A 22,010-nucleotide genomic window follows, 5' to 3' on the forward strand; every position below is an offset into this window, starting at 1 on the left:
CACATGTTTGCAAGGTATCAAAAGTGCAAAAGATACAGAATGGATTTGTCATACTTGTAAGAAGTACTTAAAACTTGGTAAAATACCAGCTTTAGCAGTTGTGAATGGATTAGAATTTCCCCCGAAACCTCCCGAATTAAATATTACTGAAATGGAAGAGCGTCTCATTAGTCCAAGAATTCCATTTATGCAGTTGATGGAAAAACCAAGAGGAGGACAAAAGAGTTTACGTGGGAATGTTGTTAATGTTCCTTCAGATGTCAACACTACTGTGAAATCTTTACCACGGACGTTAGCTGAAACTGAAACAATTCAAGTGAAATTAAAAAGAAAGTTGAGTTATAAGCACCATGTTTTGTATGAGGCTATACGACCAAACAAATGTATGAATGCACTCAAGTGGCTTTTAGAAAACAGTGAATTGTTTCGAAATGAAGGGATATCAATATAAGAAAACTGGGACATTTTACAAGAACAGAGAGAGTTTTATGCTACTGAGCAAAAATCAGGTGAAAATGCTACGAGTTGTGAGAACACATCTTATACAAATGAATTGGAAAATGAGACCAGTTCTTTGCAAGATGAAGATGATGTTGATGAATGGACAGAAGATCCAAATTTTGAAAGTAGACTTACTGGAAATACAGACACGTTGCTGCATCCTGCAGATGTAAGATCATTAAATAAGACAATGTCATTTGCACCAGGTGAAAACCAAACACCTCTTGGGTTGTATCAAGATCCAGATGCAGAATATTTAGCATTTCCAACTATATACTGTGGTCAGAGAAGAATGTCTAACAAAAATCGTACGGTGCCAGTTACTTACAGTTCAATTTGCAAATGGGAGTTAAGATCCCAAGATCGCCGAGCAGCATGTTCAATGCCAAACCTTTTTTTCAAGTTAAAAAAATTACAGATAAAGCAAATTCAGGACAAAGTGACACTTGCAATGCGAAAGTGCAAAAGCGAAGGCAAAAAAATAACAGCTGGTCATGTTTTGAATCCTACTTCGTTTGATAACATTGTTAAATTAAATGAAGGGTATAGAGTCTTGAGAACATTAAGAGGATCACCAGCATATTGGGAAAGTGCAAAAAGAGATGTTTTTGCAATGATAAGACAGCTTGGTATTCCAACATGGTTTTGTTCTTTCTCAGCTGCAGAAACAAAATGGAAAAATTTGATTCAGATATTGAGCAAAAGTTTGAACAATGCAGAACTAACTGAGTCAGATGTTGATGAATTGACTTGGATCGAGAAATGTGAACTCATTAAAAGAGATCCAGTAACTTGTTCGAGATATTTTAGCCATAGGTTTCAGATATTTATGTCCAAAATTTTGAAAGGTGACTGCAGTCCTTTAGGAAAAATTGTTGACCATTTCTTTCGTGTTGAGTTTCAGCAAAGGGGATCTCCACACATCCATTTGCTTCTTTGGATAGAAAATGCACCTGTGTATGGAAAGTCAACTAAATAATGAAGAGATTCAACACTTTATTGATGAGCATTCCACTTGTTTCAAAAATGAAAATATTGCGGAACTTGTCAATTATCAAACACACAGGCATGCTAGAACATGCAAGAAAGCAGGAAAGAATATTTGTCGTTTTAATTTTCCTTTGCCTCCAATGCCAGAAACCATCATTTTAGAACCATTGGAGGAGGACAAATTTGATCAGAATGCAGATGTACAGCAAAATTACAGGAAAGTATGTGAACTGCTCAATGATTCTAAATTGTGCAATGCAATTAGTTTTGATGAATTTTTGACAATGATAAATTTGACAAAGGAAGATTACATTTTGGCAATACGGTCTTCTTTAAAGTCTCCGAAGGTATTTTTGCGTCGCAGCATTGCAGAAATAAGAATAAACCCATACAATCAGATATTGTTGAGGTCATGGGAAGCTAACATAGATGTGCAGTTCATTCTTGATGCATATTCTTGTGCAGCATATATTGTGTCGTATATTTCGAAGTCCCAGAGAGGAATGTCTAATTTACTTCATGATGCTTGTGAAGAGGCAAGGAAGGGAAATTTATCTTTAAAGCAGCAAATAAGACAAATTGGAAACAAATTCCTCACACATGTAGAAATATGTGCTCAAGAGGCAGCATATTTGCTTTTGCAAATGCCATTACGATCAAGTAGTAGAAATGTTGTATTTATAAATACATGTGATCCAGAAAATCGCACATTTTTATTGAAGTCTCTTGAAGTTCTTCAAGATATGCCAGAAAATTCAACAAATATTGAGTCAGACAACTGGATAAAACGTTATAAAAGAAGGCCAGGTGTTCTGCAGAACTATTGCTTAGCTGATTTTGTGTCGAAATTTGATGTTGTGCCACCTCCTAAAGACAAAAACAGAACAATATTGAAGAGTTGTTACCAGAGGATGAATATGAGGAAATGAATGAAGACAATAGTGATGTGTCAATTAGTGATGAAGACAATTCAAATAGTCAAAAAGAATACCATATGAAAGATGGTTCTATTTTGAAACTAAGGAAAACTCAAAAAGGTATCAGATATGTTCGATACAACAAGCTATAATGAAAACTATTTCCGAGAACAACTCATGTTGTTTTATCCATGGAGAAATGAAGAAAATGATCTAATTGGAAATCATACCTCTTTTGAATCACATTTTAATCAGCAACAGGAAAAAATAAAGAAAAACAAATTGCCTTATGAAGCAGACAGGGGTATAGTTGACGTTGTTGAAAACAATATGAATGATTTATTGAGTGATGTTGAACATATTGTTGCTGCAGAAGTACAACATAATGAAGAAATTGACTTTCAAGAAGATGAAAACTTGTGCTTAGATCATGGTTGTTTTAACCCAAAATTTGCACAGATGGAGTATGACTTAGGTTTTGATTTAGGCATAGCCAGAAAACAAGTGGAGACTGATGATATATCAGTAAACATGCTGAGTGATAAGGAATATAAACTCCTTGCAAGAAGTTTAAATCAAAATCAGAAAATATTTTTTACCACATACTTCATAAGATTAAAACAAATGATCTACCAATTCATTGCTTCTTAACAGGTGTTGCTGGTGTGGGAAAAAGTTTGTTAACAACCTGCCTATTTCAGGCAATTGTTCGTTATTATGCCAAACGTGTAGCAGAGAAATGTGATGAGGTTAAGGCGGTGTTATGTGCACCAACAGGTAAAGCTGCATACAACATAGGAGGGCAAACTATACATTCTCTTTTCTGCATTCCAGCAAACCAAAATTTGAAGTACAAACCTCTTGATGTACAGCAACTTGACAATATGAGAGTTAAGTTTCGCAGCTTGAAAATTGTCTTTACTGATGAAGTTTCGATGGTAGGAAATAAAATCTTCAATTACATTAATTTAAGGCTGCAAGAGATTTTTGCAAAAGGTGTTCCATTTGGAGGTATTAGCATCATAGCTATAGGTGATTTATTCCAGCTTAAACCTGTATTTGATGGCTGGATATTTGAAAATCTCACTGAAGGTTATGGACCATTAGCAACAAATTTATGGACTGATTTGTTTCGAGTCTTTGAATTAACAGAAATTATGAGGCAAAAAGAAGATAAAAACTTTGCTGAATTACTAAATAGACTAAGAGAAGGAAAGCACAATGACAATGATATAAACGTGCTGAGAACGAGAATCTGCACAGAAGAAATCCAAAATTTAAATTCAATTCCACACTTGTTTACAACCAATGTCAAGGTAAATTTTCATAATAGTCAAGCATATGAAAAAGCGGATTCAAATGACAAATGTATTGTGACGGCACTTGATGCTGTTACTGGAGATGTGTCCTCTGAAATAAAAAATGCAATACTCCTTCAAGTATCTGATGATCCATCTAAAACCATGGGACTATTTAAAAAATTGCAATTTGTGACCGATTTACCTGCTGAGGTTTGCATCAATATCAATGTCCAAGATGGGTTAACAAATGGAAGTCCATGCATAGTGAAGAAATTAGATTACAGAGTAATAGGTTCAAACAGGTGCAGTATTGTATGGGTATTATTTGATGACCCAGTAATAGGATTTTCTGCACGACAAAAATACTGTAATCTGTATTCTGAAGATATCTCTAAAGATTGGACACCCATTCTTAAAGTGACTAAAAAGCTCACAGTCGGGAGACACAAATCCTGTCATGTCACAAGAAGACAGTTTCCACTGCGACTAGCATGTGCAAAAACAATACATAAAGCACAGGGTTCTACATTAAATAATGTTGTGCTAGATTTAGGAAAAAGGAAATTAGATCACATTCATTATGTCGGTCTAAGTAGAGTCCGAAAACTGCAAGATTTGCACATTTTGTCTCTAAATGAAGAAAAAATAGGAGTTTCAGGAAATGTTGTTTGTGAAATGGAACGTATGAGAAATCATGCAGCATTGTGGACCTGCCTGCCTATTCTTGAAAACATAACCTCAGATTTGAAAATTATATATCACAACAGCAGGTCGTTGCATTTGCACATAAGTGACTTATTGTCGGAAAAAAAACATTCTGTCAGGCGATATTGTAGCTGTTACAGAAAGCAGATTAAAAGCAAGTGACAACAGTGAAAATTATTTGTTACCAGGTTTTCATATTTATCGTTTTGATGAAGAAGAATCCTCTCATACAATGCGGCCATTTTATGGTTCAGTTATTTACTCCAAATATCCACTGATCAATGTGTCAAAAGCAGTTTTAAATGGCATTCAAACAGTAAAGGCAACACTTATAAAAAACAGTGACCTTGTTCAAATTATTTTCATATATTGTCCCCCAAAGTTTGCCACCATCACCAATATTTGTTGTTTTCTGGTTTCAGTCTTGAACTTATTAGATACTAGTCAACCTTTTCTTATTATGGGTGATACAAACATAGATTATTTTACCCAAAGAGATCTCTCTTCAAATTTGAAACATTTAAATATCAGACAAACAATGCATAGTTCTACAACTGACTATGGAAGTTGTTTAGATCATGTATATACCAACTTAAATAGTTCTGCTGAAATTTCATGTGCTACTCTGGAATCATATTATTCAGACCATAAACCCATTGTTGTGTATTTGCCATTTTAAAAACTTATCATATTACGCGTTACTGCATTTCAGCTAAAACAAACACATAATAATTAAACCAATCTCACCTCTTACAAATATGCATAATGAGTTCAAAATATAAAACAATAATAATCAATTGTCTGCAATATTAAAATACTCAACATTGTAAATCTATTACCATCGTACAAGACCATTATATTAAGTATCTATAGACATTCTTCAAGACTCTTAATTTATTTCTGTATTTCAGATGCTGCACAAAACTTTGGCAGAGTTGCAAAAAATGAAGTCAGGAGATTCCCGTCCATATCCCAATGCTTTGGTTAAAGCAACAGCCATCAAACCTGGCCACCTTTACCAATGCAAATGGAGAAAAGGGTTCTATCTTGAACTTTAGTGTTGCTGATGGAACTGAGGCCATGCTTGTCACTCTTAGTGATGAAGCAAAAATGCCAACTATCAAAGACGGAAGGACCCTACAAATAAGAAATTTCATTGTGTAAGGAAGTCGACTTGTACTGTCCAAACAATCAAAAATTATGGCAGGACCAGCTGTACAAGTGCCAGAATCTTTAAAGCAGTTACCATAATCATGCCACCATCACCTACAAAAACCTTGAAGGATGCAATGTCATCGCCTGTTAGAGAAAACCTGAGTGTTCAAGGGCAAATTATTCGTGTACGTAACTCAACTTGATATTAAAGTTAAAAATCATCTAAAATTATAATTCATAATCAAATGAAATTAAACACAATTGTACTTGTATTGAATTATACCCCTATAGTTTACTTTTCAATTGATTTTCTTTGCAGGATGAAGCAATCAAAACAGTGAAAGTTGCCCAGAAGGACACTAAGATTAGAGCATTGACCTTAGAAGAGAATGGACAGACAATGGAACTAACTCTTTGGAGAGAGCTGAGTGAACAAGACTTGAAGATAGGGCAATACATTGAAGTTACTCATTGTCTTGTATCTGAATGGCTCAGAAAGAAGAGTCTCAACTCCACAAGAAACACCACCATCAAGGTAACAATAGCTTGATACATTCAACTGCATTTACATGTATTCAAAATCCAAGCATAGTACTAGTTTATTGTAAATTTACACAAGATTGGAAAAAAAATAATGTACTTTAATCATGCCAAAAAATATCAGCTATGCATATAATGTATAATAACGAATGAATACTTCATTGTTTCAGGCTGTACAACCTAAAGATATGGTTGTAACCGGAAATGTCGAAGCTCTGTCAATGACGGACACCCACTGTGAAATGTGTGTCAAGGAAGATGACATATATAAAGACTTTATTGTGGATCTGGACATGGTTCGTGCCCAAGTTCAAAGATATGTGGAAGAAGCCGGAACATTCAACTTACAACAGCTAGAAAATATGATTGTTGACAAACTTCTCTTCCCTGTGAAGCTTGTCATCAACGGCACAACAGTCATTTCCTTTGAATTGTTATAAACACTTGCCAACATTCCTACATTCGAACCATATCAAAATAAATACTTTTTGTAAGAACTGTTAAATTACTATAAAAAAAAGTCAGTATGATTATTGATTAGCTATCATGACATCTCTTCAAATTGACATTTGCAAACAGGTTTATTAAATTTGTAATATTTCACTTACCTTATTTTTACCTTTTCTGAAATGCCATAACTGTATATAGATCTAGTTTAATTTCTGGTTGTAAATATTTAATGAGCAAATGCAAACAGCAACTGTTTACAGAAATACCGGTACATGCTTTTCTAACTTTGCATGCACACAGTGGTTATACAAGTTAATTAATTTTGTTAACTTTGATAGTTAGTCTACTTTTATTGTTTTTGTTTCAAAAAACCATATGACCCTTTCATCCAATCTTCATTTGGGATATACAGATTGATTTCTGTTAATTATGTTGGTTTTTACTTTACTTTTCCCATTTTAGTAATACTCTTACTTGATGCATATTGTTAGTTTTAGTTGTATTTTTGTTGTTTTCATCTTCATAACCATATAACTCAATTGTTCAGTCTATAAGAGACATTCACATATGGTTATTTCTTTGACATAGATATATAGTGTGTTTATATATAGAACATGTTTGTTTATACTTTACTTTTTTTGTTTCTGATACTACCCTTACTTGATGCATATTCTAGTAGTTTAGTTATAGTTTACATACACAGCACAAAATCTAAGCAATAATTATCTTGCTGAAAGATAAGTGAAATGTATTGCAACTTGATCACGAAATACGCTACAGACTATAATCTCTGCATGCCATTTTACAATTCATCCATTTCTTTCTTTGAAATGTGTACATGTTCTAAATATGAAAAGAACATACTGCCAAATAATTTGTGCCAAATTTTCATTGCCATTGTCAATATACCAGTTGACATTCAGTTCATCTTAGAAAAACTAATTCTCCCAATCCACTCTAATAACATAACCAAAATAAAAAACCTTTGTGTAAATCATTATATTGTTAATTATTCTTTATATATATCTCATAATACATAAACTTCCATTATTTTGTTTATCTCTATTTTCCAAACTGATATACTCTCAAATATACAAGATTCTGTATTGTTATTTAAAAGTTCTTCATCTTTTATCAAACCTAGCTATGTGTTCAATAAACATTTGCCTCTTGATTTCATTTTGTTGTTTTACCATACCTAAAGAAATCGGACAACAGTAGCATCTTGATAAACCAACCCAACTTTTCACGCCACCGTCTTTCAGTACTTTCAGTACTTTGATTATGTTTAGAATGGTTGATAGGGGTACTTTTAATGCTTTAACAAAATTTGAAAGTCAAATATTGTTTTATAAGCAAAATACAGAGTTTGAAAATCTTTGTTTTGAATACAAAGCTGGAGCTTTGTTATGGTTTACATATGTTATTTATTGGTTTAAGTCTCAATCAAATGTTGCTTTGTTCTGTTTATGATATTATCTATGAACACGAGCCTTGTTTGCATGACAAAAAATTGTCAGCATTGTATCTTGCTGATAACTCTACGTATGACTCTCAATTTTCATTTGATCATTAGAAATGCATTCCTAAAGCATTGTAAATATTAAAACAGAAAAAGAGAATTTGACCAAAATCGTGACCATGCCCCTTTAAGGTGGAGGCCAACGAGGACACGGACAAAGTTTTCAGTAACAAAGACAGCGACAACGAAAAAATACGTGGATGCTAATGGTATCAATTTGTTTACCAAGCAATTAAACAAAATCGAAATAAAATTTCTATCCAAAGGATTGAAATACACACAAACCCCACTGTGATAAAAAAAATGTGAAACATACATCAAAGAATACACTCACAAACACCTGACCGAATACTAGTACATCAATAATACGATGAAGAAATTTAAAATACCCAAATAGATTAAGTAAAAAAAAAAAACCAAATCTTGCGATCAACCTAAACAAAAGAACGGGAAAACACTCCAGAAACTGTTCAAAAAACGCTCGAGAGCTACACACTGGATAGTACAAAATGTATATACAAATCCTGTCTAAAGACGAAACAAATGCCATAAAACCATAAGCGGATAAAGGCGGAGCAGTCGTAGTTATGGTACACAATATTCTCAGCAAAATCAATGAAGAGTTCTATACTGAAATATCTGAAAACCAGGAGAAAGCAATCATACGAAAAGGAATCAAAAACAATCAAAGAAGCTATACAAAAACAGAATTCTAAATACATTGATTTAGCATTCTGTTCTAGTGTTGGAGGATCTGCAGCATCCCTAACGTCTTAGCAATTTACTGCATATTATCGTGTAACCACTATGTCAAAATTTACAAAGTTTCATCAGGGATGACTTAGATATATCTCTCAACATCTATCGAATCAAGTAAACACTTATGATGAACTAGCAAGTCACCAGGCCTGAAAACTTCGAATTTTTTAAAAGTGAAAATTGCAAAACGGAAATGGATAACAGATTTACGGATTAAAAAAAAAAATATTGTATTTACGTTTAATAGGAAATACTTTCATCCAATTAAAAGTACAGCCCAACGCTGCCTAAAGCTTAAATTTTTAACACGAAACGCTGAATATAAAGTCAAATAAAGAATTTGGTGAAGAAAATAGCCAGAATCGTACGAATAAATGGAAATATATTTAGATGATTGTTTTATTATATGGAATAAAAGAGACTCATTTACAAATGTTGAATAATATTCTTAATGATATGGAGCCAGATATCAAATTAACATTAGGGAAATGTTCCACTGAAATTCCGTTTTTAGATGTTCTAGTCAAGAAGGAAAACGATAAAAATTCTATAGTTATATTCTACAAGACTACAGATACTCGCCAGTATTGACGTTTTGGTTCATCCCATCTACGACAAATAAAAAAGCGCATTCCTTACAACCTAGTCAGGAAAATATGTACCATAGTCAGCAATGAGGAAACCAAAAAAAATCATCGTTTCAAAATGATGATGATATTCTTGACTGACCAAAACTATTTATCAATTTAAATAATGACGGCACCAGAAAGGCGAATAAAACAGAAAGACATGATCTTATTAATCCAATTTTACGGAACAACATGGAAACAAAAATATCACAACTCGTTACTACCCATAATCCTAGGAACCCGAACATAACCCCGGTAATCAGTAAATTCAACGGAATTGTAAAAAGAGATGAAGATATGGCTTGCAATTGATTTTTATGCATTGCCCGAGCCTAGTTTTACTTGGCATCGTTTCATAATTGCATGTACGATTGCAGTTTCTCGCTTGTATTGTCTCATTACGATATTGGGTAAAAAAAAAGTATCTACACAAAATAAAACGAAATGACAAAGAAGTGACATTTATAACACACATATATACACACACTCTATCTTCAAAATATTAAATTTCTTTAACGGAGCACCATTAAATATAACAGTATTTACAAATATCCAAAAAGCACATATTAAAAGATCAATGTATAAACGGTTAACAATATTCTCTCGATTACACTTCACAACATGTTTTACAATATCATCATGGCAGAAATGTCATTATTATATCAGTACATTTCTAATCAAAACAGTTTTTCATAGTCAAAAATTAATGTAGATCATGCGCGGATCTAGACATTTTTTTTCCGGCGGGGGTCAAGGGATAATTGTGTTGGTTGGCCGGGGGAAGGGGGGGGGGGCAGTCAGGGGCCTATTTCGCTAATTATTCTCAATGTAAATTTATTTAATTTGAAATTTCCCCCACCCCTCTTTAGATCCGCGCATGAAGAGTTCCATAATAATGATTGTTAGATAGAAAAGACGCAATGAGTATACATAAAACAACTCAAAATATTTGATATTCACGTACATGTAAACGTTGTTTATTGAATAAAATGTGGCGTGGGAGTTTCAGTTTGAGACAAAAATATAATTTGCATCTTCATTGATTGTACAATCTACGCTCAATCAGAGGAACAGCTCTCCCAAGAAATGCTGTACAGAAAATGCAGCTGTCTTTACCTCCCCAATTTCTCCCCATATCAAAAAAAAAAGGATATCGATGAGTTGAATTTAGCCCCGTATTAGCAGAGATATGTTCCTTGACTTTAATTGACTATTTATGCAGAGGGAATGTTACATGTACTTTTAAAGACTTTAAATTTGCTAGAAGTTTTGTTACTTTAGACTTTGTAGAGGTAACTGTCTTTAGAGAACATCAGATGTATGTTTCTTAAGACTATGCTGGGAGTATGTTACTTTAGACTATGCTAGGAGTATGCTACTTTACACAATGTCGGGAATGTGACGTTGGACTATGCCTGGGGTATGTTACTTAAGACTATGCCGGGGTTATGTTACTTATTCAGAATATGCCGGGGTATATCACTTTAGACTATGCTGGGGTATGTTACTTAAGACTATGCAGAGAGGTATTTTACTTTATACTATGCCGAAGTGTGTTACTTCATACTATGCCAGGGTTTGTTACTTTAGACTATGCTAGGGTATGTTTCTTAAGACTATGCCGGGGAACGGTACTTTGGACTATGTCGGGAATGTAACTTTAGACTATGCCGGGGAACATTACTATTGACTATGCCATAGGAGTGTTACTTTAGACCATGCTGTTGGTATTTTACTTACCAGTATGTCGGGATGTAATAACATTAGAATACGGCGGTCGGTATTTACTTTAGATTATGCTGAGAGGTATATATTCACTTAAAGGGGCATGGTCACGATTTTAGTCAATTTTTTTCTGTTTTTATTATTTACAATGCTTAAGGGGTGCATTTCTAATAATAAATTGAAATTTAAGAGTCAGTCGCAGAGTTATAAGTAAGATACAGGGCTCACAATTATTTGTCATGTAAACAACGCTCGTGCCAAGTGCTTGTTTATACATACGTTCAATATACCAGTAAAACTCTTTTACTTTGGTCAAAATAAATTTTGACCAAAATCGTGACCATGCCCGTTTAAGACAATACCAAGGGTATATTACTTTAGACTTTTCCGAGGGTATGTTACTTTAGACTATATGCTGAGAGGTATTTACTTTAGACTATGCCGTGGGGTGCGGAGCCGACATTTTCCCTCGGGGACATTCAGCAGGTTCCGGGAGGTAACCTGTGTATCCGCTATAGACTGGCTTCTCTGTTTCTCCTTGTCTTTCTCACCAGAACTTACTCTACAAGACAGACAGATGCTTCGTCATTCCGTCATCTATCTCTTGTGGTCGTGCATTTTCAATAATTTTTTTTTTTGAAAATCCTTTGCATCATAATTATAACAAAAATGTCTTCCGAAGATAAAATTAATATTTTCCTTAAAAAATTAAATTAATGAAATAAGAAAACAGTACAAAATGGACATGACTAAGACTTTTTTCATTACAAGAAGCAATATATATTTTTGACATGTATCATTTCTAATACTACATCTCTGATGCCAAATACCTACCCACCTCTTGGCAATTCCACCATTTCAGAAATCTGGGACACGTTTGTGACGTCATTGCTGATGCCGTTAGTTATGGAAGCTTCCTCTTCATTATCATTCTCAGGCTTCATCTTGACGCATAGCAACTTTCTCACGTGACCATTGGTAATTACGTGACCAAGAAATATACACATACCCTATTTTATAAAGAGAAAATTCATATTCCAACTAAAAGAAAAAAACACTGTACATGTACCTATAACGTATGCGTTGCTAAATCAGCAGTGATAGATGTATGGGAAATGACTGCGATTTCTTACGAGTTCTTACTGTTCTTTAGATGCAGGTCTGTAGCTCCCGGTCTGAAAAAAACACTTGGATGGACGACCTGGGAGCTACAGTGCCTCCCATACTAACAATCTGCAATTGACGGCGCACAAAAATTTGCGCTAGTTTTGGACTGATTAATCTTATTTCCGAACACATTCTATACAAATATTTGATTCAAAAAAATTCCTTGGACACTTTACTACAGATATCGTCACTTTACTTGCCTCTGATAGTCTTTTAAACACCATCACCAGCCCCGTAATGTGAAGTGGTGCAGTTTGTTTACATGTAAAAATGGCGACTCTCGATCTCGACGTGAATTTAACATTCTGCAATTTCTGAGGTCGGTTAGCGTGTTTAAGAGAAAGTTTGAGGCAAGTAAAGTATCGATATCAGTAGTAAATTGCCTGAAGAATTTAATGGTACTTATGTTTTCCATAAAATTTGTGTAAAAATAAGGTTAATTAGTCCAAAACTAGCGCACATTTTTGTGCGCCGTAAATTGCAGATTTGTACTATGGGAGGCACTGTAGCTCCCAGGTCGTCCATCCAAATTTTTTTCAGACCGGGAGCTAAAGACCTGCATCTAACTGTTCTTATGATTGCCTTTGAGTTCAGAAATAAAACACCTGGACAATTAGTATTCCGTAAAATTATAATCTTTGGTAGTATATATATGAACACAATTTTAGGATCCGCTTCCCTTTGCACAGTGTAAAAGAATATCTTAGCTATTATCAAAACTTTGTATTACACGATTTTACTGTTACATATATTTGGAAAGAATCTATAATCTTCTCCCAATCAATCATGACCGAAGACTAGATAAAACAGATATATTAAAAACCAGCGTAGGATAATAACCCTTTGGACCCTAGTGCAGACTTCACAACTATTACCTCTCGACAGTATAAACCTACTTAACCTGAGTGGAACAGAAGCCCACAAGCATGGACAGACTTAGCTACAGTATAGACTTATTTAACTGAGTGGAAGAGAATGCCATAAACACGTACTGAGCAGACTAAGCGACAGTATGGACTTATTTACCTGTGTGGAACAGAAGGCCACAAACATGTACTGGACAGACTTGGCGACGCCAAGGGTGGTGGCCAAACCCAGAGTCCACATTAGCCCAAGGACCGGAACCAGAGACACAGCGGTCAACAACTGATTCCTGAAATTAAAGATGTCAGACATGTCAACACTCTCAATATACTGCTAAAACTTAGATGTGTTAATTCTTTTTATTCTCTCCATTCTCTTTGTATATGCATTTTGTTAGAATTTCGTGTATAAAGGAGGGATTTTCAATAGCAGAAACTACATTACAGTGTGTTGATTGACATAGTTACTTTAAAACACGCCGAAGTTTGTAATCTCGTTTGACGTCCATTGCAAATCTCGTGGCCATGATTAACCCAAATATGCTGAGATTCACCTGAAATTTAAACGCAGAGTTCGCATAAAACGCATGCAGACAAAGTATTCTAGTTGGAAACACGCATCAAGCACAGATGAATAGTACTCACTAATTGTATTGCCAGAGTGGGGCCAACAAAGGCCCATCGGGTTCCCTGCTCAGGGGTCAACCAGCAGCTACAGACAGAGACAGAGAGATCAACGAATAAAGACGCGAACAGATATACAATTGATTATACCTAACCAGGTGTGACAAATAAATAAATAATCAAGCATCTACATACTCATAGAAAAATAACTAAAACTATGATAAAATCATAGTAGCAAAGGTGTTGGAAGCTAATTAAAGTGTGGGGGGGGGGCTTGACTTATCAAAGATCTTGACAAACAATTTTTTTTGGAAAAATAGCCCCCCGCCCTCCCCGGTTCATGAGCATTCTTGTTTTTTCTTTAATTTCATTTATAATTATCGTACATTGGTCTACAGGGTGACTGAAGTATAGATACGTGCTTTATGTGCAAGGGTGGGGTTTACATAGAGGGTGACACAATGTACATGGTGGGGTTGATTTAACATAAATACAATTAGTGAACAGATTTGGTGGAGTTACAAAGAAATTTAAATGATTTAAATGATGGTTGAAGTTTACACAGCTAACAACACGTGATTGGTGGATGAAGTCTTCAGGCATATACGTGAATAGAGTTTACAGGATGAATAGAGTTTACTATGGTGGATGAGGTTTACAGGATATTTGTGGAGTGTACTTAAGGAATGAATTCAATATTTATTTGTTTTATACGATATTACATGGTTTGGGACAGTAAACGCCCTATAAACCGCGAAGCTGTTTATAAAAAACGTAAACTGTTTCAAACCATTTTATATCGTATAAAACTAATAAATATTGAATTCATTGCTTATAATTTTATTTGTTTACTCTTCATTGTAGATAAAAACGGTCATTTGACCTTTACAATGACGTAAAATTGTACAAAATTCACACGTAACGTTAGGTGTATTGATACGTTTTTGACGTTAGACTTACTATGGCGTAGGCAACATTCTTTATACGATATAAAATAATTTTTCAGCCAATCAGAAAGCGCGTTACGACCAAAATAAATGATAAAATATTTGTGGAGGTTACAAGGTAAATGGAGACCTACAGAGACCCCGATCCGTAGCTGTCGCCCCTCAGGGTTGCCGTCAGACCGACCACCACCATAGCGGGCACCCAACACACCGCCAGCACCACCACCCGCCTGTGGAACCGCTCCAGAATGGTCACCGATCTCAGCTGTAAATAAACAGCACAATCCGATTACTTTGTAAGTTCGGTAACTCCGTGTCGTGACTCCAAATGCGTTACATTTGGTTTTATCATCCGATCAAAGCGTGCAATACAACGCAACCTAAGCCGTGAATATGATAATCCGATGTATAATGAAGTAAGGTCTTAATGAGGGGATAATTACTATGAAAACAGAACATCAGAGACAATGATATGTAGAAGACTTATAACAGTTCATGTCTAAAAATAAGCATAACTAATGTATAATGAAGTAGCTAGGTCTTAAGGAGGCTCACAGGTTAACAAATCATCCACCAGATCTATCTCACGGTTTTATATAATTATATGATTTGCCAAGCTTTAAACTATTATCTAGTTTTTAAAAATTCCATATCTACCTGAAGTTTCTTAAGCAATACTCTATTATTTGGTAAAAAACTTTTTTTTTATTTTAACTTTGAGTATTTGAATTTATAATATTGGACATCAGGGCCTCTTTATGACATTGTTTTAATAATTCGGAATACTGACTATATAAAAGATTTATAACATTTTCATATCTGAGAAGAAGCATCACCGTAAAATCAAAGGCCGTGTGAGTACGATATATACTGTACCTTTGACAGGAGATGAAGTCCAAAGGAGAGCGAGCAGAACTGGAGCGTCAGAAAGAAGTAATGGATTACGGCCGTGGCTGTTCTACACACAAGCTGTTGGTGAAATAGTAGTCATAAAGGAAAAAAAACATAGAGGAAATATACAGAGAGGAAATATACATAGAAAAATTATACTGTCATAGAGGAATTATACAGAGAGGTAATATACATAAAGGAAATGTACATAGAGGAAATATACAGAGAGGAAATATACATAGAGGAAATGTACAGAGAGGAAATGTACATAGAGGAAATATACAGAGAGGAATTATACAAAGAGGAAATATACAAAGAGGAATTATACATAGATGAAATAAACATAAAGGAAATATACATACAGAAATTTTACAATAATAGAGAACATGTACAAAGAGGTAATATACATAAAGGAAATGTACATAGAGGAAATATACAGAGAGGAAATATACAGAGAGAAAATATACATAGAGGAAATGTACATAGAGGAAATATTCAAAGAGGATTTATACAAAGAGGAAATATACAAAGAGGAATTATACATAGATGAAATAAACATAAAGGAAATATACATACAGAAATTATACAATAATAGAGAACATGTACAAAGAGGTAATATACATAGAGGAAAAGTACATAGAGGAAATATACATAGAGGAAATATACATAGAGGAAATATACATAGAGGTAATATACAGAGAGGTAATATACATAGAGGAAATGTACATAGAGGTAATATACATAGAGGTAATATACAGAGAGGTAATATACAGAGAGGTAATGTACATAGAGGAAATATACATAGAGGTAATATACATAGAGGTAATATACAGAGAGGTAATATACAGAGAGGAAATATACAGAGAGGTAATATACATAGAGGAAATATACATAGAGGTAATGTACATAGAGGAAATATACATAGAGGTAATGTACATAGAGGTAATATACATAGAGGTAATATACATAGAGGTAATGTACATAGAGGTAATATACATAGAGGTAATGTACATAGAGGTAATATACAGAGAGGTAATGTACATAGAGGTAATATACAGAGAGGTAATGTACATAGAGGTAATATACAGAGAGGTAATATACAGAGAGGTAATATACAGAGAGGTAATATACAGAGAGGAAATATACATAGAGGTAATGTACATAGAGGTAATATACATAGAGGAAATGTACATAGAGGTAATATACATAGAGGAAATGTACATAGAGGTAATATACATAGAGGTAATGTACATAGGGGTAATATACAGAGAGGTAATATACAGAGAGGTAATATACAGAGAGGTAATATACAGAGAGGTAATATACATAGAGGTAATGTACATAGAGGTAATATACATAGAGGAAATGTACATAGAGGTAATATACATAGAGGTAATGTACATAGAGGTAATATACAGAGAGGTAATATACAGAGAGGTAATATACAGAGAGGTAATATACAGAGAGGTAATATACAGAGAGGAAATATACATAGAGGAAATGTACATAGAGGTAATATACATAGAGGAAATATACTTAGAGGTAATATACATAGAGGTAATATACAGAGAGGTAATATACATAGAGGAAATGTACATAGAGGTAATATACAGAGAGGAAATATACATAGAGGTAATGTACATAGAGGTAATGTACATAGAGGAAATATACAGAGAGGAAATATACATAGAGGAAATGTACAGAGAGGAAATATACATAGAGGAAATATACATAGAGGAAATATACAGAGAGGAAATATACATAGAGGTAATGTACATAGAGGTAATGTACATAGAGGAAATATACATAGAGGTAACATACAGAGAGGAAATATACAGAGAGAAAATATACATAGAGGAAATGTACATAGAGGAAATATTCAAAGAGGAATTATACAAAGAGGAAATATACAAAGAGGAATTATACATAGATGAAATAAACATAAAGGAAATATACATACAGAAATTATACAATAATAGAGAACATGTACAAAGAGGAAATATACAGAGAGGAAATATACATAGAGGAAATATACATAGACTGAGGTAATATACAGAGAGGAAATGTACATAGAGGAAATATACATAGAGGAAATGTACATAGAGGAAATATTCAAAGAGGAATTATTCAAAGAGGAAATATACAAAGAGGAATTATACATAGATGAAATAAACATAAAGGAAATATACATACAGAAATTATACAATAATAGAGAACATGTACAAAGAGGAAATATACAGAGAGGAAATATACAAAAATGAAATATACATAGAGAAATTATACAGAGAGGAAACTTACATAGAGGAAATGTACATAGAGGAAATATACATAGAGGAAATATACAATAATAGAGGAAATGTACATAGAGGAAATAAACAGAGAGGAAATATTCATAGAGGAAATATACAGAGATGAAATATACAGTCATAGAGGAATTATACCTAAAGGAAATAAAATTATTTGCGTAGATCTATTTCGCTTTTAAATATAACCACTTCTCTTAAATGAGAAATCTTTAAAACATTTTTGGGGGGAAGAACAATACCTATGTATCTAAAGCAGCTAAATCAAAATTAGAAATTAAAAAAACAAAACAAAAGAAAAACATATCTACTTGTAACTCTATAACATATTTGTCAATGGTCAGACTATCTTAAATATCTAAGAAACGATGATGTTTTTAGCCGGGCTCTGCTGAAAGCAGAGTCCTGGCTATAGGCAGGCCAATCGCCAATGTTACTATAAATAGCACAAATAAACAAAAAACCAAACAGCGTCAAGGTAAAGCTTCCGCTATACCAAATAGTTACCCAAAGAGCCACGTTTTGTCAAAAGTGTTGGCATTTTGTTTCTTTTTTTAAATTTCGAATGAATTGTCTCTCTTTTTTAGTTTTCTTATTAATAATATATTTTCAGTCTTTACTACACAATATGCAGAAAGACACACCAAAATAGCCCTGCTTTCAGTTCTTCAGTACTTTGATTTTAATCTAAAAATTACAAATGATTAATTAGATGAAAAAAATGATAAAATCACAGTATCTTTTATTGACCACTGTCATCACACAACTATAAATAAACAGTTCTCTGGCAGGTTCCCTCTTCCGAAAACTCCATTGAATTTTCAAATAAGCATGGTGTAAAAGACCAGAGCAAAACCCATTCAAAGAGATGCTCAACGATCTTGGCCGATCGCCTCTCAAGTTCAGTATTTCCAAACACTTTAAGTCTAACAATTTTCTTAGAAGAAACCAAAATCCATAGTATACGGTAGAAAAAATCGGTATACATTATGCATTTGAATAATAAAAGGACACGTGTGTTTTATGAAGTAAAAGATATAATGCTTACTCTGCTCTCAAATGAATTTTCCGCTCCGATCAGTGCTAGCTGTGCTCCAATAAGCGAAATATTCAAATTGATCAGAATGAACATCCCATCGGATGTGACTCTGAAATTTCAGAAAAAGAAGGTATAGTGCATAATTGAAGGCTATCAAATTCAGTTTTTAAAATCACAGTAAAATGGACCCCACTTACGGCAAAAAACATATAAGACAGAGGGACAGCATGGTTCCGACCAATGAAAATCCACTTCCGGTTACAGAAAGTTTGACCATGGAGGCAACCTCTGACTCCGTGAGCTGAAATGGAGTAGTAGCGACTAAATTCAAATACTTTAAATGTTATTTATAATATACAACAAATTGTTACGTTTTATAACTCTCGAATGATTCATATACTGTATATGTCATTCTTTTTATATACACTATTGTTATAACCCATGAATATTTATATTTTGTAAATGATATTCTTTTGAAATACAAGTCATTGACATGATTGATTATTCTTCAATATATATATATATATATATATATATATATATATATATATATATATATATATATATATATATATATATATATATATATATATATATATATATATATATATTATATTTATGAAGCAAATCATCATATACCTGTACAGACTGTCAATGCTGTAAATTTATTCATTTTAAATGATATATGCTTAATGATATATGCATGTACAACTCATGCAAATTCATACCTTGTCTTCACATACATGAACATTATTAAGATAGCCTTATTTATGTTGATTTTTTTACGGGAACAAACCGTAGCATTGCCGACGTCCATTAGAAATGTATAACTCGCCATATTGGTGGATATGACGTCACTTCCTCTGTCAGATAACCACTTCTGTTGGAGATAGATATAATTTGTAGAATATGTATAGAAATATGATTCAAAGTAACATTTTCATTTATTTCTCTTTTCTTACATCCGTTATCTGTGTGTTTTAAAAAAGATAAATCAGTTCACATTGTACAGTTAAAAAAATTCTAAAAAACTTAAAATTAGTTGTGTTGTCCATGAAATGCATTTCATTGAATATAATTACATTGCACAAACGTAAATAAATGTAAGCGTATGCATGTATAAACAACTGAATACGGGAACTTATGTTATGAAATATCATTATTCGATTTCATTTAAAATATAATATAGTAGCTATAGGTATAAAATTACGTCCCCTTTCTAAACTTTGTGACATGAAAGAAAAATCTATCAAAATGGGCTCATAATTATATTCAATTATAAAAATCCTCTCTTTTGTGCTCAAAACCTGCCCGGGGTCATCTTGGATGGAATATACAAAAGTATTCCCAGACTGACAGAGGTTTTTATTTTGTATATACTGTTTATGTTTAATGTGTAAGATTACAGCCGTTGTTGTATAGATCGTCACTTCCTGTCCTGTGTTTGCTATCGGGATATAAAGCATTGCTCCATAGTGTGAAGCCGGGGATTGAATCACAATACAAGGGATGACTGACTTATTGTTCTGGCAATTTTTTGCATTTGACAATACAGAATGGCAGTCATCTTGATTCCTTATATATTAATAGAATGGCAATGTTCACCAATCGCTTACATTAAAAGGACATATCGGTTTAGGACATAGCGTTTATTGAACAAGCTAGGTAAATGAGATGATTTTTTAAAACACAACTGTGACTGAATAAATAAAACAGTTTGAAAAATCACGATAATCTGTTACTACACGGTCACCGATTCCAAAAGACAAATTGGCGACTTAACAGGAGTCGATTAAAGACTGTTTAATAGAAGAGTCAAAACGAATAATTTTTTTTGTACCTCCTTTTCCAGTTTTTTTAAAACTTTCATATACGTGCTAAATATCAAACCTTTTTTTGATATTTAAACAAATATTAAAACATCTTAAAAATAGCGCACAATGACACACCTTAACTCCATTATGGCAGCAAATATATAATTTAAAGGCAGAAAATTATCTATCTTCTTCAATATCATTATCCTGAATTCGCCTGGTAAATTTTTAAACTAAATTTAAAGTTTATTTTAGTTATTGAAATTTCACATTTCGGAAAAAGCATACCAGATAACTTTATAAATGCAAAGCGTACATTCCTTATGTTACTTTGATTTATATACTCGATTTTTGAATAAAATGTAAAATTACATATTTTCTAAAGTTTAAATACCTGAGATTCAGAATATCAGCGTCTTTTTCCTGGTTCGTTACTATTTCACACCTCTGGACTACCACACCTTTCCTCGGCACATCCCCAGTATCTGTAACGTCCGTTTTATGACCAACAGTTGCCACCAACCGGTAAGCTGATTGTCTGGGTGTGGACCTTAACTACATAAATACTTAATTACGATACACGCTAACCTCCGTAAGATACCCTTAATTACCAATAAATCTCTCTGTTTTAGCGGAGAAGTTTTATTTCTGTATCATGGTCAGCATTTTATAGATTCATCTCCAAGAGCCGTTTTTAAACCTTGAGGGATAAATGTTCGAGCAAAGACGGCGTCAACTGAGAGTTATGTGAAGCGGATTGATGATGTAATAATTATTAATAAGATTTTTGACATATTGGTAAAAGGAGGTCAAACATTATTCATAACAACATGGAAAGCATATGACAGCAGGATGAGACTAGTGGATCACTCATCATAAAAAGTCAGCACAAATACAGAAAAATCGTTATGCCTTTTGTTTTTTAATCAATAGAATAGTTGTTTAAACCGCATCTTGTCTGTGTCTTTTTATTTGGGGGACGGGGGGGGGGGGGGTGGGGTAATAAATTTTGTTTTCTTGATAATTCTACGTACTTGGCTTTGACTGTGTTTTATTTTACTATGCATCCATTTCAAATCCAGCAATGCGTAATGGGTGGGTTGAGGGTCGAGAAAGAATCTGTTTTAAGCCTATCGTATAAATGTTATATCAACTATATACCAATACT

General features: G+C 33.5%; 1 protein-coding gene and 1 pseudogene across 1 annotated transcript in view; one reads left to right on the forward strand and one right to left on the reverse strand.

Annotated features, from left to right (window-relative positions):
* The window catches only part of LOC128188683 (adhesion G-protein coupled receptor D1-like), a 31,135-nt gene extending 9,812 nt beyond the window's left edge, over positions 1–21,323 (reverse strand). Inside the window, exons 1-11 of the mRNA XM_052859889.1 lie at positions 21,237–21,323; positions 19,825–19,908; positions 19,226–19,329; positions 19,038–19,137; positions 15,672–15,764; positions 14,930–15,060; positions 13,870–13,936; positions 13,693–13,778; positions 13,388–13,514; positions 12,029–12,204; positions 11,625–11,756 (exon numbers count right to left, since the gene is read on the reverse strand). Coding sequence (XP_052715849.1) covers positions 11,625–11,756; positions 12,029–12,204; positions 13,388–13,514; positions 13,693–13,778; positions 13,870–13,936; positions 14,930–15,060; positions 15,672–15,764; positions 19,038–19,137; positions 19,226–19,329; positions 19,825–19,866 — 1,058 coding nt within the window. The 5' untranslated portion in view covers positions 19,867–19,908; positions 21,237–21,323. The remainder of the gene's footprint in view (positions 1–11,624; positions 11,757–12,028; positions 12,205–13,387; positions 13,515–13,692; positions 13,779–13,869; positions 13,937–14,929; positions 15,061–15,671; positions 15,765–19,037; positions 19,138–19,225; positions 19,330–19,824; positions 19,909–21,236) is intronic.
* On the forward strand, positions 5,379–7,743 carry LOC128188682 (uncharacterized; annotated as a pseudogene).
* Positions 21,324–22,010: the final 687 nt, after the last annotated feature.

The sequence above is a fragment of the Crassostrea angulata genome, chromosome 6 (genome assembly GCF_025612915.1).
Source record: "Crassostrea angulata isolate pt1a10 chromosome 6, ASM2561291v2, whole genome shotgun sequence".
Taxonomy (NCBI): domain Eukaryota; kingdom Metazoa; phylum Mollusca; class Bivalvia; order Ostreida; family Ostreidae; genus Magallana; species Magallana angulata.